Source organism: Mustelus asterias, chromosome 9 (genome assembly GCF_964213995.1).
Source record: "Mustelus asterias chromosome 9, sMusAst1.hap1.1, whole genome shotgun sequence".
NCBI classification, from domain to species: Eukaryota; Metazoa; Chordata; class Chondrichthyes; order Carcharhiniformes; family Triakidae; genus Mustelus; species Mustelus asterias.
Window position 1 is genome coordinate 112584694 of NC_135809.1, and position 21085 is coordinate 112605778.

The window sequence follows — 21085 nt, forward strand, 5'->3', positions numbered from 1 at the left end:
ATCTCTTTAACCTGTGTTTAACCCTCTCTCCACTCACATTGTCTGTACCTTTAAGACTTGATTACCTGTAAAGACTCGCATTCCAACCATTATTTTGTAAATTGAGTTTATGTCTTTATATGCCCTGTTTGTGAACAGAACTCCCACTTACCTGACGAAGGAGCAGCGCTCCGAAAGCTAGTGGCTTTTGCTACCAAATAAACCTGTTGGACTTTAACCTGGTGTTGTGAGACTTCTTACTGAGGATAACAACCCTTCTTTCTCTAGTCTCTCTCCCTAATGGAAGTGCCTCTCCTGGTACCATTCTAGTAACTCTCCTGTGCACGATCTCCAGGTCCTCCTGGTTTCCCTCATTCCAATTGAAATCAGATCTTCAGGTGCACTGTGTGTTCATTCCATCACTGTAGTTGGATCAAAATCCTGGAACTCCCTCCCTTTGCCGTTTTGGCTCTATGAGAGCACTGTTTGCTGTTGATTGCACAATGTTCAGCATCATTCACGACTCCTCAGATACTGAAGCAGTCCAAGTCCAAATGCAGCAAGACCTGGACAATATACAGGCTTGGGCTGACAAGTGGCAAGTAACAGTCGTACCACACAAGTGCCAGGCAATGCCCATCTCCAACAAGAGAGAATCTAACCATCTCTCCAAGATATTCAATGGCATTACCATTGCTGAATTCCCCACTATCAATATCCATGGGGTTACTATTGACAAGAAATTGAACTGGACCTGTCACATAAGTATTGTGGCTACCAGAGTAAGTTAGAAGCACTGTGACGAGTAGGAAACTAACTCCATAAAGCCTATCCACCATCTACAAGGCACAAGTCAGGAGTGGGGTAGAATACTCTATCTGAATGAGTGCAGCTCCAACAACACTGAAAAGGCTTCACAGCTCCAGGGACCTGGGTTCAATTCCCGGCTCGGGTGACTGTCTGTGTGGAGTTTGCACATTCTCCTCGTGTCTGCGTGGGTTTCCTCCGGGTGCTCCGGTTTCCTCCCACAGTCCAAAGATGTGCGGGTTAGGTTGATTGGCCATGCTAAAATTGCCCCTTAGTGTCCTGAGATGAGTAGGTTAGAGGGATTAGCGGGTAAAATATGTAGGGATATGAGGGTAGGGCCTGGGTGGGATTGTGGTCGGTGCAGACTCGATGGGCCGAATGGCCTCTTTCTGCACTGTAAGATTCTATGAATTCATTTCTATGAAAGGCTCAACATCATCCAAGACAAAGCAGCCCACTTGATTAGTACTCAATCTACAAACATTCGATCCCTCTACCACCAGTGAACTGTGGCAGCTGTGTGCACCATTTACAAGTTGCACTGCAGGAACTCACCAAGGTTCGTTAGATGGCACCTTCCAAACCCGTGTAGGATAAGGGCAGAAGTCACATGGGAACACTACCATCCTCCAAGTCATTCACCATCCGGACTTGGAAATATATTGCCATTCCTTCACTGTTGAAGGATCAGAATCCTGCAATTCCCTCTCTAACAGCACTGCGGGTGTATCTTCTATACCTCAGGAACTGTAGTAGTTCAAGAAGGCAGCTCACCACCACCTTCTCAAAGGAAATTAGGGATGTATAAGAAATGGTGACCTTGGCAGCAATACTCACGTTGTACGAATGACACAAAAAAAACCTTTATCTCACATTAGGTGATGCAGCCATTAGTCAATCCCAGGATTTGCGGGTTGACTACATCCATTACTCACCCTTTATAGTCCTTTTGAGGATAGCGTTCCCACATTGATATTCCTGACCTAATCATCCATGCACTTGGATGGCAGCCCAACCACTTCAGAGAGCGTCAAAGTTCAGAAATATGGTCACATGTCTGTCGGCATTGGAGGAATCCCTGAAAGGGTGCCAATGAACAAATAGAGTATTTACAACAATCAGTGTCTTTGCTGCCAGTGTTCAAATGAGCAGGTTTATTGAATTCTTTTGCACAGTAAACATGCTGGAATCCTGAAATCACATGCCCTGGGCCACTCCCATAACCACAAAGTGATTGTAGCCAGAGACACCCTTACCGATGATTGTTGTTGTCCTGATAATGAAAGGATGAGGAACTTGCATTTATGTAGCACCTTTCATAACCTCAGGATGCCCAATAATACAACCAATGAGGATTGTGGTTGCTGCTGTAATTTAGAAAATGCGGAAGTTAAATTAGAAGCCAGGTCCTACAATTAGCAATAAGATAGAATGACCAGAAATCTGATTTACTAAGAGCTCTGATGAAGGGTCATCCAGACTCAAAACGTTGGCCCTATTCTCCCTCCACAGATGCTGCCAGACCTGCTGAGATTTTCCAGCGTTTTCCGTTTTTGTTTCAGATTCCAGCATCCGCCGTCATTTGCTTTTATCTAATTTACTAATGTCGGTTGAGAGATAAATGTTGGCCAGGACACCAGGGCAAGTTCTCTGGCTCGTCATTGACATAAAGCCATGGGATCCTTTACACTCTGTAGTATTGAGCTCAGGGTGGTGGGTACTCCCATCCTTCTTTCTCCCTGTCTGGACTGAGCTTAGGCCCTGATTTAATGGTGCTGTGCCCACCACTTTCCCAAAGGCAATTAGGGATAGGCAATAAATGTTGGCCTAGCCAGTGACGCATATATGCCATCAACAAATAAAAATAATAAGACCCTGGAGTGGGATTCTTAACCTGCTGACTCAGGCAATATTGCTACTGACTGGTCATTATGAAAAGGGTTCAAATCTTTGTGCATGAAACCTTGACTCAGGGCCCAACGTTTTAAACTCATAATCCAGGCTGATACTCAGTCAGAGTGCTGCACTGTTGAAATCATAGAATCCCTACAGTGCAGAAGGAGGCCATTTGGCCCATCAAATCTGCACCGACTCTCTGACAGAGCATCACACTCAGGCCCTATCCCTGTAGCCCCATTTATTTACCCCACTAATCCCCCCCCCCCCCCCTTAACCTACACATCTTGAGACACTAAGGGACAATTTAGCATGGCCAATTCACCTAACCAGCACATCTTCGGAGTGTGGGAGGAAACTGGAGGAGAATGCGCAAACTCCACACAGGCTGCCACCCAAGGCAGGAATTGAATCTGCTGGACCAAGTGCTGGAAGTGGGATCAGGTGGGAACCTTTCATGCATCGGTGCAGATTTGATGGGCCAAAGGGCCTCTTCTGCACTGTAGTATTCTGTGAACCTGGGTTTCTAACGCTGTGAGGCAGCAGTGCTAAGCACTGTGCCACCATTGTAGGAGCTGTCTATCGGACAGGCTGTTAAACCGAGGCCTCACCTGCCCCCCTCAGGCAGAATATGAAGGATTCCACTGCAGTAACCTGAAGAAGAGCAGGAAGTATTATTCCCAGTATTTATTTTACCCCTCAACCAGCATCACGAAAACAGATTGTCTCCACATTGCTGTCTTTGGGATCTTGCTGTGCACAAACTGGGTGGCCTGCGCTTCCTTCATTACGACCGTGGCTACACTTCAAAATGCACTTTACTGGCTGCCAAAATGCTGTATAAATGTAAATTCAGCAAAAACCCACTGATAATGAAGAAATTATATTATCGTGAAGCTTGCCAATCCGGGCTGGACGTTTGATTAGATTTGATTTGATTTATTGTTGTCACATCTGGTAGAGGTTTACAGCATGGAAACAGGCCCTTCGGCCCAACTTGTCCATGCCATACTTACTTTTACGAAACAATACTTTTCACAGTATTGGGATAGAGTGAAAAGTATTGTTTCTTGCGCACTATGCAAAGCATACTGTTCATGAAGTACATAGGGGAGAAAGGAAGAAGAGGGTGCAGAATATAGTGTTACAGTCATAGCTAGGGTGTAGAGAAAGGTCAACTTAATATAAGGTAGGTCCATTCAAAAGTCTGATGGCAGCAGGGAAGAAGCTGTTCTTGAGTCGGTTGTCACGTGATCTCAGACTGTTCTATCTTTTTCCCAGTGGAAGAGAGAATGTCCAGGGTGTGTGGGGGGTCCCTGATTATGCTGGCTGCTTTTCCGAGGTAGTGGGAAGTGTAGACGGAGTCAATGGACGGGAGACTGGTTTGCCTGATGGACTGGGCTTCGTTCACGACCCTTTATAGTCTCTTGCGGTTTTTTTTCCAAGGCAGCGGGAAGTGTAGGCATATTCCGGGAAACATGTTTGGAGATGATGTGAGGGAAACAGTGTGGTTTTGGGGTGGGGCGTGACTCTGTAAAACTGGGAGGTCACCCGCCCACTTGACTAAGGAACGAGTTTGACATCCACTCAGTAGAATGAATTCGCAGCCTGCTGCATTCCTAAAGTGGAGGAAACAATGGCCACTCACCACACAAGACAGCTGTAAACTTTTAACAACTAAAAACTTTACAGATGGATGGTGTGTCCTTTTCTGATCTGATTTCTGTTCCAGCCTATTAATGTCGACATCATTCATCATCTTGGCTGCTTTGAATTTGTTTTTTATGTGATTGGCTTTCTTTCACTGTCGCTTAAAACCCTCACACGTCTGCATCCGAATGGGGCACCTGCTGAAGCCAAGGCTGTGGATAACATGGGAAATAAATCATGGGTGGCAAAGTTTTTCTTTCTGGCACAGTAAATCTACAAAAGCCACAACTGAAAGCAGTTTGCTTTGTAATACAGACAGAACTCCCCAGTACACTGAGGCATGTGCACGCCTGTGACTGAGGCTTAATAAATGGATTTCCAGGGGGAACTGACTCGGATACCTGTCTCAGTTTGTGTCTCCGTGCCCTGTTTGAGAGCACATTTCCACTCCATCTGACGAAGGAGCAGCGCTCCGAAAGCTAATGGTATTTGGCTACCAAATAAACCTGTTGGACTTTAACCTGGTGTTGTTAAAACTCTTACTGTGTTCACCCCAGTCCAACGCCGGCATCTCCACATCAGTTTGTAAGCACAGTATGTGTAGCTTGCTGCAAATTGAGCTCCATGTGGCACGCTTACCAAGTACAGGAAATGCTGGAAATACACAATGTTGGGACTGATAAAACAGCTTTCCAATCTCCCGGAACGCTTTCTCTGGCTACCGGGAGATTGATGCCGATTCTAGTAGATTTCCAACCATGCCAGAAGCTTTGGCAATAGCCAACATGAACCAAAGGAAACAGAGTTTAGCCGGGTCTATTGGGAGGTTAGCCACCCTTATTGGGAGGTTAGTGGCTCCTACTGCGAGGTTAGCCGCTCTACTTGGAGGTGTAAGAGATTAAAGGGATATCCATTATCCCATGCAAACATTCTCTTAAAAGAACCCGGCTGTACTTCTTTGCAAAATTCTGAGATTCAAGACGGAGCTGATTTTTGCTGGCGAGATGACGGATTATTTATTTCTATACAAAGAGATGTTTTGACAGTAACACAGCTCCTACTGGGAGGTTGACCACTCCCACTGAAGTTAGCCACCCCCACTATAGCCTTGAGCATGTGCAGTGACTTAAAGTAAAAGAGATAGTACAACATGGCTCCCCCCCCCCCCCCACCCACTCCCTGTGAAAGGCTGTAAAATGATGGAGCATCTTTCTCCTGGGGATAGAGGGACTTTCTCCACCCTTGGTGACCCCTGGGTGCTGGATAAGGAGGAAGCTAAAGGTATTAACAAACAATCAGGTAAAGGTTGGAAGTGTAAGAGATTAAAGGGATATCCATTATCCCATGCAAACATTCTCTTAAAAGAACCCGGCTGTACTTCTTTGCATCATTCTGAGATTCAAGACGGAGCTGATTTTTGCTGGCGGGATGACTGATTATTTATTTCTATACAAAGGGATGTTTTGATAGTAACACAGCAGTGAAGAGTTTGCCTCTGGCTGGGGTTACAGAAGGTGCTTATCAAGTTGTTCTGTAAAAGTGATGATTCGCAGTCTCCAATAATGGAAGTTTGATGCGAGTTTGCAGCTGTAATCTTCCCCATACGCGATGTTCCTGGGTGGCAGCCTTGAAGTAAATCCTAAACAACGTGTTCCGCAGAGGAAAATCCAAAGGAAAGAGTCAGCCTGGTCCAATCTGCAAGGGAACGGAACAAACTTTCTGCTCTTAAGGCTGTGTAAGTTGAAGAAAGAACTTGCTTTTATACAACTCTTTTCACAGCCTTGGGTTATCACAACGTTCTTTCCAGCTAAAGTGTCATTACAGGACACATAGCAACCAATTTGCAGACAGCAAGATCCCACAGCTAGCAATGAGACAACGACAAAAGCACCTCTGTTCTGACGATGTTGGCAGAGGGATAAATACTGCCCAGGACTCCCTTGCTCTTTTTCAGCGTAGTGCTGTGGGACCTTCACCTGAGAGGGCAGATAGGGTCTCTCTCTCTCTCTCAGTTTAGCTTCTTCTCTGAAAGAAAGTGTGGCATTCACTCAGTCCTGCACTGGAAATGTCGGCCTTGATTCTGGACTCAAGCCTCTGGACTGGAAGTTGAGCCAGCGACCTTCTGACTCACTGGTGAGAGCGCTGCCCACTGAGCCAAGCCCGATGCCTAAGCTTTGGGTTCCAGTCTGAAGTGAAATGTGTTCCATGCCAGCTGTACCCTCCCTCCTGCCCCCCCCCTCTTTTTCTCTAGACTTATGAAGAGTACAGTTACCCGGGTGTCACCCACCATTCAGTGCTTTTTCCAAGTGACCGGTCATGTCCGGACAGTGTTGGGCAACAGCTGTTTGACTGTGGTGTGCATCAAAACGATGCCCAATCCTGCCTTCAGCTAGTGGGCATTTCCATGCCTTCTCTGGCAGGAGGTCTCTAGACAGTGTTTACAAATAAGGATTCAGGCTGCTTTGCTGGTTCTGTTTTCTCTCTTTCCCTACCTGAGTCAAGCCAAGCCTAGCCCAGTGCAGCCCAGCCCAACCCAGCACCTGGGACCTCTGCTGGCCTGCAGTCTCAGTACCGCGATTTAACCTGCGCCCTTCAGGAAGGACACCAGATCTGGGCAAGACTAATGGATGAGCTGAACAGAGTGAATTAGCTGGATGTGAGAAGACCAGGGTCCATCTCGTTCACCTGCTACCATCCTGCTGGTCACATGATCCAGTGATAATGGAGTTGTTGACCAATCAGAGAGATCAATCTCTCATCAGTGAGCCTACAACAGAGACAGACATGAGGAAAAACACCCCCCAGTGGTGCAGAGCTTCAGGTATAAATTCATTTCAAGATCTCCGCGCTCCTCCATTGGCGGCTGTGCCCTCAGCGACCTGGGCTCTGGAATTACCTCTCTTCCTCTTTATCTCTGTCTCCTCCTTTAAGACTCTCCTTGAAACCCACCTTGATCAATCTGTCCTGTCATCTCCTTATGTGGCTTTGTGTCAAATCTTTGTTTGACAGCGCTCCTGTGAAGCACCTTGGGAAGTTAGGCTAAGTCAAAGGCGCTTTATAAATACAAATTTTTCTTGTTGTTGCATGGCCACATGTCATGTCTTAAATTAGTCAGGTTTGGAATTTCTAAAAGGAATCGATCTAAATTTCATTTGGAAGAGTCTTTCTGTCGTTCACCCTGCTTGCAGCAGGAATCAATACTGCCAGATTTAAACTGAGGTGTGCAGCAGGGGTTGATTCACTGTGTTTTGATACTCTATATTTAGGGCAGTAAACCTATCTCTGAGCACTGTGCCAATTGAGATTTATGTGCGCCGCTGTTAGACAGGCCAGCGTTTCCAGTCTCAGGCTATGGTTAGCACCTTGGTAATGATTTGCTCCTTCTGGTCTGTTTGTTTACACAAATTAAAGCTGGAATGCCCACAGCTGATTAAAAGGGTAACCGCTATCTATATACGTCCCAGGGAGATTACTGCTCCAGCTTTGATCCCATCGTCCAGCCAAGCTGGTAATTTAAATTGCTGGCGGGATTGTGTAATTAGTAACAACATACACTGACCGTGGCTTACGATTTGCTCCTACTTGCTTTGGGCTCTGTCCCCACCTCCCTTATGCTCCTTCTCCGCCCCAACCCCCCCTCCCCTCCCACTCCTCCCTCGTACTCCTCTCTCTCTCTTTCTGTTATGCCCTCATACTCTGAGTGAGACTGGCTGTTGTTACATGGGCAATGGTGCAGCAAGCATCATAGCGTGGTACGCTGACCTTACTTCGATCTAAAGCCAGCGACTGTGCCCCCCTCCTGGGCCAATGGAAATTTTCCTGGTGTTGCCAGCGTGTTACTTCACCTCGTTGTTCTCACTGGCAAGGTCAGCGTTTAATACAGGGCAACAGCAACCAAAGGTCCAGGACAGCAGCTACATTTGGTCTTTGATTAATAGAAGCTGGGAAAATGCTGCTGTGTGCCACTGAGAGAGAGACTGGACATTGCTGAGAATCACAGAATTGTTATGGTGCACAAGGAGGCCATTCAGTCCATTGTGTCTGTACCGGTTCTCCAAACGAGCATCATTTTAAACCAAAAGAGAAAATGCTGGAAAATCTCAGCAGGTCTGGCAGCATCTGTAAGGAGAGAAAAGAGCTGACGTTTCCAGTCCAGATGACCCTTTGTCAAAGCTAAAAGGCATAGAATTTTCTATGAAATGTTCTATTTTCATAGAATTTTCTTTCTATGACTTTTAGGTTTGACAAAGGGTCATCTGGACTCGAAACGTCAGCCCTGTTCTCTCCTTACAGATGCTGCCAGACCTGCTGAGATTTTCCAGCATTTTCTCTTTTGGTTTCAGATTCCAGCATCCGCAGTAATTTGCTTTTATCGAGCATCATTTTAAGTTTAAAGTTTATTTATTAGTGTCACAAGTAGGCTTACATTAACACTGCAATGAAGTTACTGTGAAAATCCCCTAGTCGCCACACCCCGGCGCCTGTTCAGGTACACTGAGGGAGAATTTAGCATGGTCAATGCACCGAACCAGCACTTCTTTCAGGCTGCGGGAGGAAACCGGAGCACCCGGCAGAAACCCATGCAGACACGGGGAGAACATGCAGACTCCACACAGACAGTGACTCGAGCTGGGGATCGAACCCAGGTCTCTGCCTCTGTGAGGCAGCTGTGGTAACCACTGTGCCACCGTGCCAGCCTCAAATATGCCGTGCCCCATGTGAGGATCAAACTCACAACCTTCAGATGATGACACCGACATGCTACTTACTGCACCATTGAGACTCTATTGCTGTCTGTGAGAGCTTGCTGAGTGTCAAATGGCTGATTTGTGTCCCAATTCACAACATCGACTCCACTACTTCCCTGGCTGCAAACGGCTTTGAGATGCCTGAGGTTGCGAAAGATGCTGTATAAATGGAAGTCTTTATTTTGTCCTTGTATCAGTAATCTGGAGGGTTGGTTTTTGGGCCCTGTTCTTCTGTTGTAGTGAGCTCAGCAGATGAAGAGACACACTGTGCATTGACAACCTCCTAGAACTTTCTGCTTGAATTCTTCCAGAGTAGAGTAAGGGAGTTCTCCGCAGTGTCCTGGCCAACGTGACTTGCTCAAACAGCAAAAAGAGAATTGACTGGGCCACTGGCTGTTTGTGACCAATCGGCTCATGTGGCTCCTTGCCACAGCAGGTAGATTCAAAAAGAATGGAGTCCAGAACTAGGGGGTCATAGTTTGAGGTTAAGGGGTAAACCTTTTAGGACTGAGATGAGGAGAAATTTCTTCACCCAGAGGGTGGTGAATGTGTGGAATTCACTGCCACAGAAAGTAGTTGAGGCCAAAACATTGTCTGATTTGAAGAAGAAATTAGATATAGCTCTCGGGGCTAAAGGGATCAAGGGATATGGGGGAGAAAGGGGGATCAGGATATTGAATTTGATGATCAGGGATGATCAAAATGAATGGCGGAGCAGGCTCAACTCCTGCTTCTAGTTTCTATGCTTCTTACACCATATGTCCAGAGGGTGCGATAGGTTGCAATGTAAATGCAAGTCCACTCCTCTAATCTTGAAGTGGTTAAATATTGAACAGTACATGCTGACATTGCGGTGAACAGTCACAGCCTGTGCAAACTTACCCTTTCATCAAGCACACACATCACTCAATTTATAGACACAAACCTTGAACTAAAGGGTCAGTCCTTTCATTTACCTCCTGAGGTGACATCTTCAAGCTTCTGTCTGCCGAGGGTCTGAAGTCTGAGCGCTCAAAAGCAGCTAATGGTGCTTTTTCTGCTGTGAATCATGTGTGCCTTGTTTGTAATTACTGCTTCCGATTGTAAGCTATAATTATACATTCTAATTGCACTCGTCGGGGAAGGATTCACTAAATATTGCACAATGTTGGTGTGGCAAGATTTCTGCCGTCAAGATCTTGTGCGATAAGGCCTGTGTTTTTTTTTCCCTCGCCCCATTTTTGTTTTTTGGTGAAATTCCCTCCCCTCCTGTTGACTCCCCATCCCATAGATTACTCCTGTCAGTACTTGTCCCGAACTGACTGGATCGCAATATCAGAACCGACCCAGTCCATTCTCTCTCGCACCCAAGTTCACAATGTATCATCGAATACCTCATGCTATCAAATAGTCCCCTATCTGATTTCATCGAAACAGTCCATTCCAAAGGTACGATGATGCTGTGTTCGTGAGGTGACATGAAAGTCTACAGATCATTGCTGCTTTCCTGTATGGTTGCAGACACTTTATGGGACTAATTTTTTTTTATTCATTCGTGGGACATGGGGCATCGCTGGCCAGCATTTATTGCCCATCCCTAGTTGCCCTTGGAGGAAATTGAGAATCAACCATATTGCTGTGGCTCCGGAGTCATGTGTAGACCAGACTGGATAAGGACGGCAGATTTCCTTCACTAAAGGACATTAGTGAACCAGATGGTTTTTTCAGACAATCGACAATGGTTTCATGGTCATCAGTAGATTCTTAATCCCAGATATCTTTCGTTGAATTCAAATTCCACCATGTGCCGTGGCGGGATTTGAACCCGGGTCCCCAGAACACTAGCTGAGTTTCTAGATTAAGAATCTAGCGATAATCCCACTAGGCTATTGCCTCCCCTTAATATAGTTCAGCATTCACAGTACTAAATATTGGCAGTGATGAGCCGTGTGGAGATGATGGGGAAAGATGATGCAAGTCAATACTTTGAGGGGTCATGTGCTCAGGATATTAGTCTTAGATATTAGTGGCAGAATGGTTAGCACTGCTGCCTCACAGCGACAGGGACCTGGGTTCAATTCCTGGCTTGGGTCACTGTGCGGAGTTCGCATGTTCTCCCTGTGTGGAGGGTTTCCTCTGGGTGCTCAGGTTTCCTCCCACAGTCTGAAAGACGTTCAGGTTAGGTACTTTGGCCATGCTAAATTCTCCCTCAGTGTACCCAAACATAGAAACATAGAAAACTACAGCACAAAACAGGCCCTTTGGCCCCACAAGTTGTGCCGAACATATCCCTACCTTTTAGGCCTATCTATAACCCTCCATCCTATTAAGTCCCATGTACTCATCCAAGAGTTTCTTAAAAGACCCTATTGAGTTTGCCTCCACCACCACTGACGGCAGCCGATTCCACTCGCCCACCACCCTCTGTGTGAAAAACTTCCCCCTAACATTTCCCCTGTACCTACCCCCCAGCACCTTAAACCCGTGTCCTCTCGTAGCAGTCATTTCCACCCTGGGAAAAAGCCTCTGAGAGTCCATCCGATCTATGCCTCTCAACATCTTATACACCTCTATTAGGTCTCCTCTCATCCTACGTCTCTTCAAGGAGAAAAGACCGAGCTCCCTCAGCCTATCCTCATAAGGCATGCCACTCAATCCAGGCAACATCCTTGTAAATCGCCTCTGCACCCTTTCAATCATTTCCACACCCTTCCTGTAATGAGGCGACCAGAATTGAGCACAGGCGCTGGAATGTGGTGACTCGGGGATTTTCACAGTAACTTCATCACAGTGTTGATGTAAGCCTACTTGTGACACTAATAAATAAACTTTTAAAAGAAAACTAGATTTTGTTGGGGGTAGGGGGTCTTGTGGCAGTTAGTTAAACATTTCCTCCTCCCTTCAACTCGAGTATAATTTGACTTGCAACTTGCTGGGAGCGTGAGCTGATAACTGTGTGGCAAAGGGGCTTTTGGGATCTTTGTGAGTGATGAGACCAACAGTCCATCTCCTCCATCAATGAGATGTAAGGATTGAGAAAGAATTAGAGGAGCAATAGAGAAGGGAATTGGGTGAAATAGTATCAAATCGGATTCGAAAGTCAGAGGAAAATAAAGATTGGACTAAGAAGGAGAATCGAGGCAGAAAGGAAAAATAAGAAAACAATTGAAATAGTTTGTAAATCTCTAACAACAATCTGATGGGCGACACGGTGGCACAATGGTTAGCACTGCTGCCTCACAGCGCCAGGGACCCGGGTTCGATTCCCGGCTTGGGGTCACTGTCTGTGTGGAGTCCGCACATTCCGCCCCTCCCCCCGTGTCTACGTGGGATTCCTCCGGGTGCTCTGGTTTCCGCCCAAAGATGTGCGGATTAAATTGACCCTAGTTTCGGGGGGGGATTAGCAGGGTGAATATGTGGGGTTACGGGGATAGGGTGGGATTGTTGACGGTGCAGGCTCGACGGGCCGAACGGCCTCCTTCTGTGCTGTAGTGATTCCATGATTCCTCGCTTCCACTCTGCCCTCTACACACCATGGCCTGGAACCCTGCTGAGGCCAAGCGTTAATCTATGTTGGGCTGTGACCCCCTTGTGATGGAAGTCAAGCATCTCAGAATCAGGCCCCGACTGCAAATACCTTCCCCCCACCCCCCACTCTGGGTTTAAGACTGAAATTGCTTGTTGATGAATTGAATTAGATTTATCTCGCAGAGTTCAGGATGCAGAGGGAGCCAAAGCAGTGAGTAACACACGCCCATCCCCGCTCAGTTATGAAACTTGAGATGACTAACGTGCTTCTGTGATCAGTTACCTCAGCTAATCACAATGTGCCATATTACAACTCCGGCTGCCTTTGGCTGTTCGCAGTAAAGCACATGAAAAGCTTTGCTGAGTCTGGCTCCTTCATGGCATTTTGCTTTTGGAGCTCTTCACCAGAAGCCTTAGCGATGTGAGTCGGCTGGAGACAATGTAAACTGGCAAAAAAATAGCAATAAAGGTAAGAGCAGGATCCGAAAGCTGAAGGGAACGGAATGCTGAATTTTAGACTGTGAATTTTTGGATGAGACAAGAAGTGTTCAGTCTTAAAAGTTTGGAAAGCTGCCTTAGTGAGCAAAGTAAATGATTATGTGGAGTTGGGTATTGTTGTGATCTGTTTCCTATTATGTTGGTAGGACCCTGTGTATTAACAACTATAATGGTCCATTCGAGGAATAGGTTAATTCAGAAGAGGATAGTATGAAGAGTGGAAGTTATACTCTGCTACTGATTGCAGATTGGTCAGGGCATGTGGACCAACCTCGCTAGGAGAGAGAATTGTGTGGGGTTTCTGGACAGATATGGAAGTCAGATACTTGGTGGGTTTGAACATTTCCTGGTGTTGAGAGAGTGGATGAGAGTCCACATGCCTTTCCCTTTTTCTAACAAAGCTGTACTTGGAGTTCAGAAAGAATCCGGGGAGGTCCAACAGGCTGCGTACCAAACCCCCCGGAGCACTTTTTAACAAGGCTTGTACGTCATGTTCCAGATTTAAAAGAGAGATTCACAGGCCCTCGCTACATCCAAAAGCATTTTATAGTCAATGATCTTTCGAAGCTTAGTTACTGCTGTAATATAGGAAACATGTATTTGTACACAGCAAGATCCCACAAGCAGCAATGTGATCATTTGTTATAATCATGCTGGTTTGAGGGATGAATGTTGCTTCCACAAGCTCAATCAGGGAGAACTCTCCTGCTACTCTTCGCAATAGTGGCTGAGAGAGCTTTTTTATGTCTACCTGAGAGAGCAGGTGAAACTTTGCTTAACATCTCAGGTAATAGCTCCATCAGTGTGGTATCCGCATCACGGTGGCACAGTGGTTAGCACTGCTGCCTCATAGCGCCAGGGACCCGGGTTCAATTCCCAGCTTGGGTCACTGTCTGTGTGGAATCTGCACGTTCTCCCCGTGTCTGCGTGGGTTTCATCCAGGTGTTCCAATAGTCCGAAAGACATGCTGGTTAGGTGCATTGGCCATGCTAAATTCTCCCTCAGTGTACCCAAACAGGCATCCAGCGACGAGGGGATTTTCACAGTAACTTCATTGCAGTGTTAATGTAAACCTACTTGTGACAATAATAAATAAACTTTGAAACTCCCCTCAGGGCTGGCCTCTGGTATGTGCTCTGCTTCCACTGTTATGAGGGTGAGGCCTTTGTGGCTACATGTTCTTGTCTATCGACAGAGACATTTCCTACACTGTAAACAGTGACGGCTCTTCGAAAGAACTTTATTGGCTGTAATTGGAATTGTCCTGAGGTTGTGAAGAGTGCTGCAGAGATCTCCCTTAAAATTGCAAACATTGTGGTTGAGTCTTTCCTATCTTTTTTTAAATTTATTCTTTCATGGGATGTGGTAGCCGCTGGCAAAGCCTGCATTTACTGCCCAACCAGTAATTGCCCTTGAACTGAGTGACTTCCTTAGCCATTTCTGGAGGCAGTTAAAGAGTTAACCTCCTTGCAGTGAATCTGGAGTCACATGCAGGCCAGACTGGGTAAGGATGGCAGATTTCCTTTCCTGAAGGACATTGGTGAATCAGATGGGTTTTTGCGACAATTGATAATTTCATGGTCACTTTCAATTCCAGACTTCATTGATTGAATTTAAATTCCACCAGTTGATGTAATAAGATTTGAACCCGTGTCCCAAGAGGAGACAGTCCTCACTATGCTGCCTTTGATTATTTACAGTAAGAAGTTTAACAACACCAGGTTAAAGTCCAACAGGTTTATTTGGTAGCAAAAGAGGGATCTTTTGATTCATTGTTTAGACAAAGAAGTAAGTTGAGGAAAGAGTTAATGTGCTAAAGGATCTTATGGGCCTTATAATGAGTTTCCTTCAGTTGAAGTATGGCAACAAGTTAATTCTTAAATGTTGATAGAGGGGCAGCCAGCAGTGGAAAGTCTTCAAGTGTTTTCAATGAAAAATTACCGTTTTTTTATTAATGAATTTGTACCATTCAAATTCATCGGGGCTGCTGGATTATTTGATAACTGTTCAGGTAAGATCCAGCAGTGTTAACACTTCACACTAGCTCATTATCAGGGGCAGCGCCGAGGGAGCGCTGCGCTGTTGGGAGGGGCAGTGCTGAGAAAACCCTGTGCTGTTGGGAAGGGCAGCACTGAAGGAGTGCTGCACTGTCGGCAGGGGGAGTGCCGAAGGAGCACCACACTGTCGTGCGGGGGGAGCGCCACGCTGTCGGGAGGTGGAGCGCCACGCTGTCGGGAGGGGCAGCACCAAGGGTGCACTACACTGTTAGAGATGCTGGGCGGAATTCTCCAAAGTCCCCCACGGCAGGGATTCTCCAGTCCCGCTGCAGTGAATGGAGTTTTGGCTTAGCGCCAAAATCTCTGTTCTCACTGAGAGTAATTGCACGGCGTATGAGACAAGAAAATTCTGGCCACTGTCTTTCTGATGAGGTGTGAAACTGTTTCCCTGTCAGATCCCACAACCAGCAAATTGACTGTCATGATTCCCACGGTGCAGCAATATCTACACTTCACAAGTGTTTAATTGGAAATGAATCACTTTGGGATGGCCTGAGGTAGTCAAAGGCGCTATATAAATGCAAGTTGTTTTTGTTGATTCCATGGCCATTATTTCATAGAATCCCTGAAGTGTAGAAGGAGCCCATCAAGTCTGCACCGACCACAATCCCACCCAGGCCCCATTCCTGCAACCCCACATATTTAACCTATGATTCCCCCTGACACTAGGGTTAATTTAGCCTGGCCAATCAACCTAGCCCGCACATCTTTGGACTGTGGGTGGAAACCGGAGCACCCGGAGGAAATTCACACAGACACGGGGAGAATGTGCAAACTCCCCACAGACAGTGACCTGAGGCCGGAATTGAACCCGGAGAAGAGCCAGGAGGTTTGTCCTTTGCAATGGTAGGTCAATATGCATCGATATCACTAAAATCAATTATCTTGCCATTTATCTCATTATGCACAGCAAGATCCCACAAACAGTAAATTGAATGACTTGATTCCCTACATTGCAGCAATATCTACACTTCACAGGTGCTTAATTGTTTATGACTCATGTTGGGATGTCCTGAGGTTGTCAAAGGAACTTCAAATGCAAGTTCTTTTTGTTGTGTGGAGATTTGAGTAGTTTGATTACTGGCACACGGCGAAATGTCAGTGTAGAGTCAGCTGACTCCACACTGACCCCATTAAAATCAGCTGACTCCACACTGACCCCATTAAAGTCACCTGACTCGACTCTGACTGCCCCCCCCCCCTCCACAATCACTACATGCGCAACCCTGTTTTAATTATCATTCATGAGGTTTCTTTGGCAAACCAGCAATGTGGCATTAACTCCCCTGTGCCTTCTCCTTGTGAGCAGTTACACCTACAGGGAGCCCAGCTCAGAAAATAGAATAAAACTTCTCCTGAGGGGAATAAAAATCCCTAAGAAAATGTTGCAAAGTCAGTTTGACATCTTCCGCTTACAGTGACTGAATAAACGCGTCCCAGCCTCTGCGAATAGTTTGTGTTTTTTAAAATCCATGATAAGATATTGAATTTTTTTTTCTCTTGAACCGAATGAACATAGTCATCGATCTGCAGAATGCTCTGATTTAACCACTAGTAAGATCGCCCGACTTGAGTTAATTTCTTTTGTTGGATTAATTGTAACTTTGGTGTTGGAAACATTTCAGGTTTACAATGTCCGAAACTGAACGCTAATCCACTCTGTCTGCGGAGCTGTCAAAGTCCGACCGACTTCTCTCGAGCGAGGGCTGTGACCAGACCATGGGGGAGAATGATGGTGATAAAAGCAGCCAAGCTGGGCAACTCTTTGAGAACTTTGTGCAAGCCTCGACATTCAAAGGCACGCTGCAGGCGTTCCACATCCTCTGCCGTTACCTGGATCTTGACCCTTTAGACCATCAGATGTTCTACTCTGTGCTGAAGTCAAAGGTCAACACGTGGAAGGCCAAGGCCCTATGGAGCAAGCTCGACAAGCAAGCCAATCACAAGGAGTACAAGAGAGGCAACGCCTGCCCCAACACACGGGTGAGTAGAGTTTAACCTGACTAACCGCTAACAACCAGTATCTCATTGAGCCCTTTGAGTCTGCTCTGATATTCAACAAAATTCACAGAACCATAGAGCCCTACAATGCAGAAGGAGGCCATTCGGCCCATTGAACAAAGAACAATACAGCACAGGAACAGGCCCTTCGGCCCTCCAACCCCGTGCCGCTCCCTGGTCCAAACTAGACCATTCTTTTGTATCCCTCCATTCCCCGTCCGTTCATATGGCTATCTAGATAAAACATTGAGTCTGCACCGACCACAATCTCATCCAGGCCCTATCCCCATAACCCCATGCACTTATCCTAGCTAGTCTCCCAGACACTAAGAGGCAATTTAGCATGACCAATCCACCTAACCTCCACATCTTTGGAGTGTGGGAGGAAACCCACGCAGACACAGGGAGAAAGTGCAAACTCCACACACCCAGTGACCCAAGCCGGGAATTGAACCCAGGCCCCTGACATTGTGAGGCAGTAGTGGTAACCACCGTGCCACCTCTTTTTTTAATACATTCGTGGGACATGGGTATCGCTGGCTGGCCATTATTTATTGTCAATCCCTAGTTACCCTGGAGCACAGTTAAGAGTCAAGCACATTGCTGTGGTTCTGGAGTCACATGTAGGCCAGAGCAGGTAAGGATGGCAGATTTCCTTTCCTGAAAGACATTAGTGAAGCAAATGGGTTTTTCTGACAATCGACAATGGTTTCATGGTCATCAGTAGATTCTTAATTCCAGATATGTTTTATTGCATTCAAATTCCATTATCTGCCGTGGTGGGATTCGAACCCAGGTGCCCAGAGCATTAGCTGAGTTTCTGGATTAATAGTCTAGCGATAATACCACTAGGCTATCACCTCCCCTATTCTTCTATCTCAACTCCACCCTCCCGTACTATCCCAATGTCCCTTAATTCCAATCCCCCAACCTTTGTCTTGAATATATTCAATGGCTGAACATCCTTAGTCCTCCAAGGTAGCAAATTCCAAAGATTCACAACGAACTGAGGGGAGGAATTTCTCCTCCCCTCAGACTCGCCCCTTATTGTGAGATTGTAAGCCCTTGTCCTAGATTCCCCAACCAGGAGAGACATGTTCTCAGCATTTACCCTGTCAAGCCTCTTAAGAATTTTCTTTATTTCTGCTGGATCGCCTCTCGTTATTCTAAATTCCTGGGAATATAGGCCTAGTCTTCTGAACCTCTCGTTGTAAGATAATTCCCCTAAGAGCCCAGGCTACTGAGCCTTTGTTGCACTCCTCTGAGGGAAAGTGTATCTTTTCTTAGATAAAGGCTTCATAACTTATTGCATTCAATCCTGCTACCAAACAATTCACAACACAGCTTCCACCACACTCCAACTGCAGTGCAGCAATGGGCTTGTGGCTATGAACAAGCAGAATATTCTCGAAATACTCAGCAGGTTAGGCAGCACCTGTGGAGAGAGAAGCCGGTTTAATGTTTCAGGCTGATGACCTTTCATCAGAGCTGGCAAATGTTCAAGGTGTTAGCAGGTTTCAGTAAGTGCAGAGACCGGGGAACGGGGTTAGGGAAAGTCCGTGATAAGGGTGAAGGCTGGAGGGATTAAGCGATAAAAGAGCCGATGGTGCAGGGCAAAGGAAATGGTAATGGGGCAAGTAAAGAAACATGGCAACTGCAGAAGGGGAGATGGTGGCGTGGTGGTAATGTCACTGGACTAGTAAATCAGAGGCCCAGGCTAACACTCTGGAGACACAGGTTCGAATCCCACCACGGCAGCTGGTAGAATGTAAATTCAATTTATAAATCTGGAATTGAAAGCCAGTCTCAGTAATAGTGATCATGAAACTATCATCAGTTGTCGTTAAGAACCCATCCGGTTCACTAATGTCCTTTAGGGAAGGAAATCTGTATCCTTACCTGGTCTGGCCTACGTGTGACTCCAGAGCCATAGTAATGTGATTGACCTTAACTGCCTTCTGAAATGTTTGAGGAAGCCACTCAGTACAAGGGCAATTAGGGATGGGCAATAAATGCTGGCCCAGCCAGCGACGTCCGCATCCCATGTAAAAGAAAAGAAGAGTTATTATTAGCACCTCCTGTCCAAGACAATGGAAGCAGTTCTTACGATCTGAATTCGTTGAAGTCCTTGTCGGCTCTGGAATGTTGTAGAGTTCCTAATTAAAAAGGACTAAGTTTAAATAATTTCAACAGATGTTTTCCAGTTACTACTTAATTTTGGAAGGGCTGCAAGTTGCTTAGTAACATTGCTGTGAATGGGTTCAAACCCACTCTGGGACCTGAAGGCTGTCCTCATGGCTAGTCCAGAGGGAGAAATAGTGCATTGCCTTTTGGATAAGGAGTTACACTGGGACCCCGTTCAGGTGGGCTTGAAGGATCCAAGGCATGTGCCAAGTTCTCCTGTTTTCCGGAACGGTGTCGGATGCATTCCTGAAATCCAGGTAGAAAAAATCTGCTCCCTCTTCTGTATCCAGCAGATTTGTTACATCCACAAAGAAGCCCAGTACACTCGTCAGACACAACTTGCCCTTTCTGAGCATTTCTCCAATGAGTCCTTTCCAATTCCACATTGAAATCCTGAACGTTTTACCCACACTTCATACAATCATAGAATCCCTACAGTGCAGAAGGAGGCCATTCGGCCCATCGAGTCTGTACTGACCACAATCCCACCCAGACCCCATCCCCACAACCCCATGCATTTACCCTGTTAATCCCCCTAACACTAGGGTCAATTTAACATGGCCAATTCACCTAACCCGCACATCTTGAGGCAGGGTTTACCAATCTGTATTTTGCCCGTTGATAGAAAATGTGACTCATCCTTTCCTCTTAACAACAAAGGGGTGTGAGGTGATTTCAGTGAGCATTGATGGGAAGCTATTGTAATCTTCCTGGTGAACCAACCCCTCCAGCTTTGGCTAGCAGCTTAAGAGATCCGTGGGGATATGACAAGAGTGAAAATGTTTCTTCACAGATCTCACTGACCAGCTCCCCTGAGAAAAGATTGCAAGAAATAACCAACACTCTGTTTAACCATTCTCTCATTGAACCCAATCCTTCATTTCTACTCAGTGTTCATGGTCAGTGGTGTAGTTGGGAGTGGGTATGGGGAGAGTTTAACTTTTCACAGCATTCGAGAACTTTCCTGCAATTTCTGGAATTGTAATGGGAGCAACAGCCCGGAGATAAGCATGTGCTTGGAAACTCTTCAAAGCCTCCTTTTAAAACCCACCTCTTTTACCGAACCTTTGGACATTCACCCTGTCTCTTCCTCCTTTGGGTCCTCCTCTCTGTCTGATTATGTTCCCATGAAGTCCCTTGAGACTCTCTCCTATGTTGTGGTTTAGACAGGGAATGGGAGATTTTGGGGAACAAAGCAACTTACTGTGCGGATGGTGGAATCTGAAACCAAAAGTGAAAATGCTGGAAAATCTCAGCAGGTCTGGCAGCATCTGTAAGGAGAGAAAAGAGCTGATGCCTCGAGTCCAGGTGACCCTTTGTCAAAGCTAAAAGGCAGAGAAAGTGGGAGATATTTATACTGTAGGGGGAGGGAACAAGCACCCTCTGATTTTAGCTTCTCTGCCGTTTGGCCTTTCACACCTTCTATTCTCTCTATGGGCTGCCATGAGCAGCCTTTCCCCTGGTTTCTGTGGCTATGACTCATCTTTCATTCCCTCCCCCTGCAGTATAAATATCTCCCACTTTCTCTGCCTTTTAGCTTTGACAAAGGGTCATCTGGACTCGAAATGTCGGCTCTTTTCTCTCCTTACATTTCCTGCCAGACCTGCTGAGATTTTCCAGTGTTTTCTCTTTTCGTGGAAGTTTTTGGAAGATGGATTGTGAGGGTCAAAGGCGATTGAAGTGCGGAACCCTCGGCTGCCTTTTGTCTTCCCTGTTAGTCACTTACAAATTGGCCACTTCCTCTCTGCAATACATCAG

At 46.2% G+C, this 21085-nt stretch overlaps 1 protein-coding gene across 1 annotated transcript in view; it reads left to right on the forward strand.

Annotated features, from left to right (window-relative positions):
- Positions 1-21085, forward strand: part of mical2b (microtubule associated monooxygenase, calponin and LIM domain containing 2b) — a 267163-nt gene that overhangs the window by 51629 nt on the left and 194449 nt on the right. The window contains 1 exon segment of the mRNA XM_078221390.1: positions 16768-17125. Coding sequence (XP_078077516.1) covers positions 16862-17125 — 264 coding nt within the window. The 5' untranslated portion in view covers positions 16768-16861.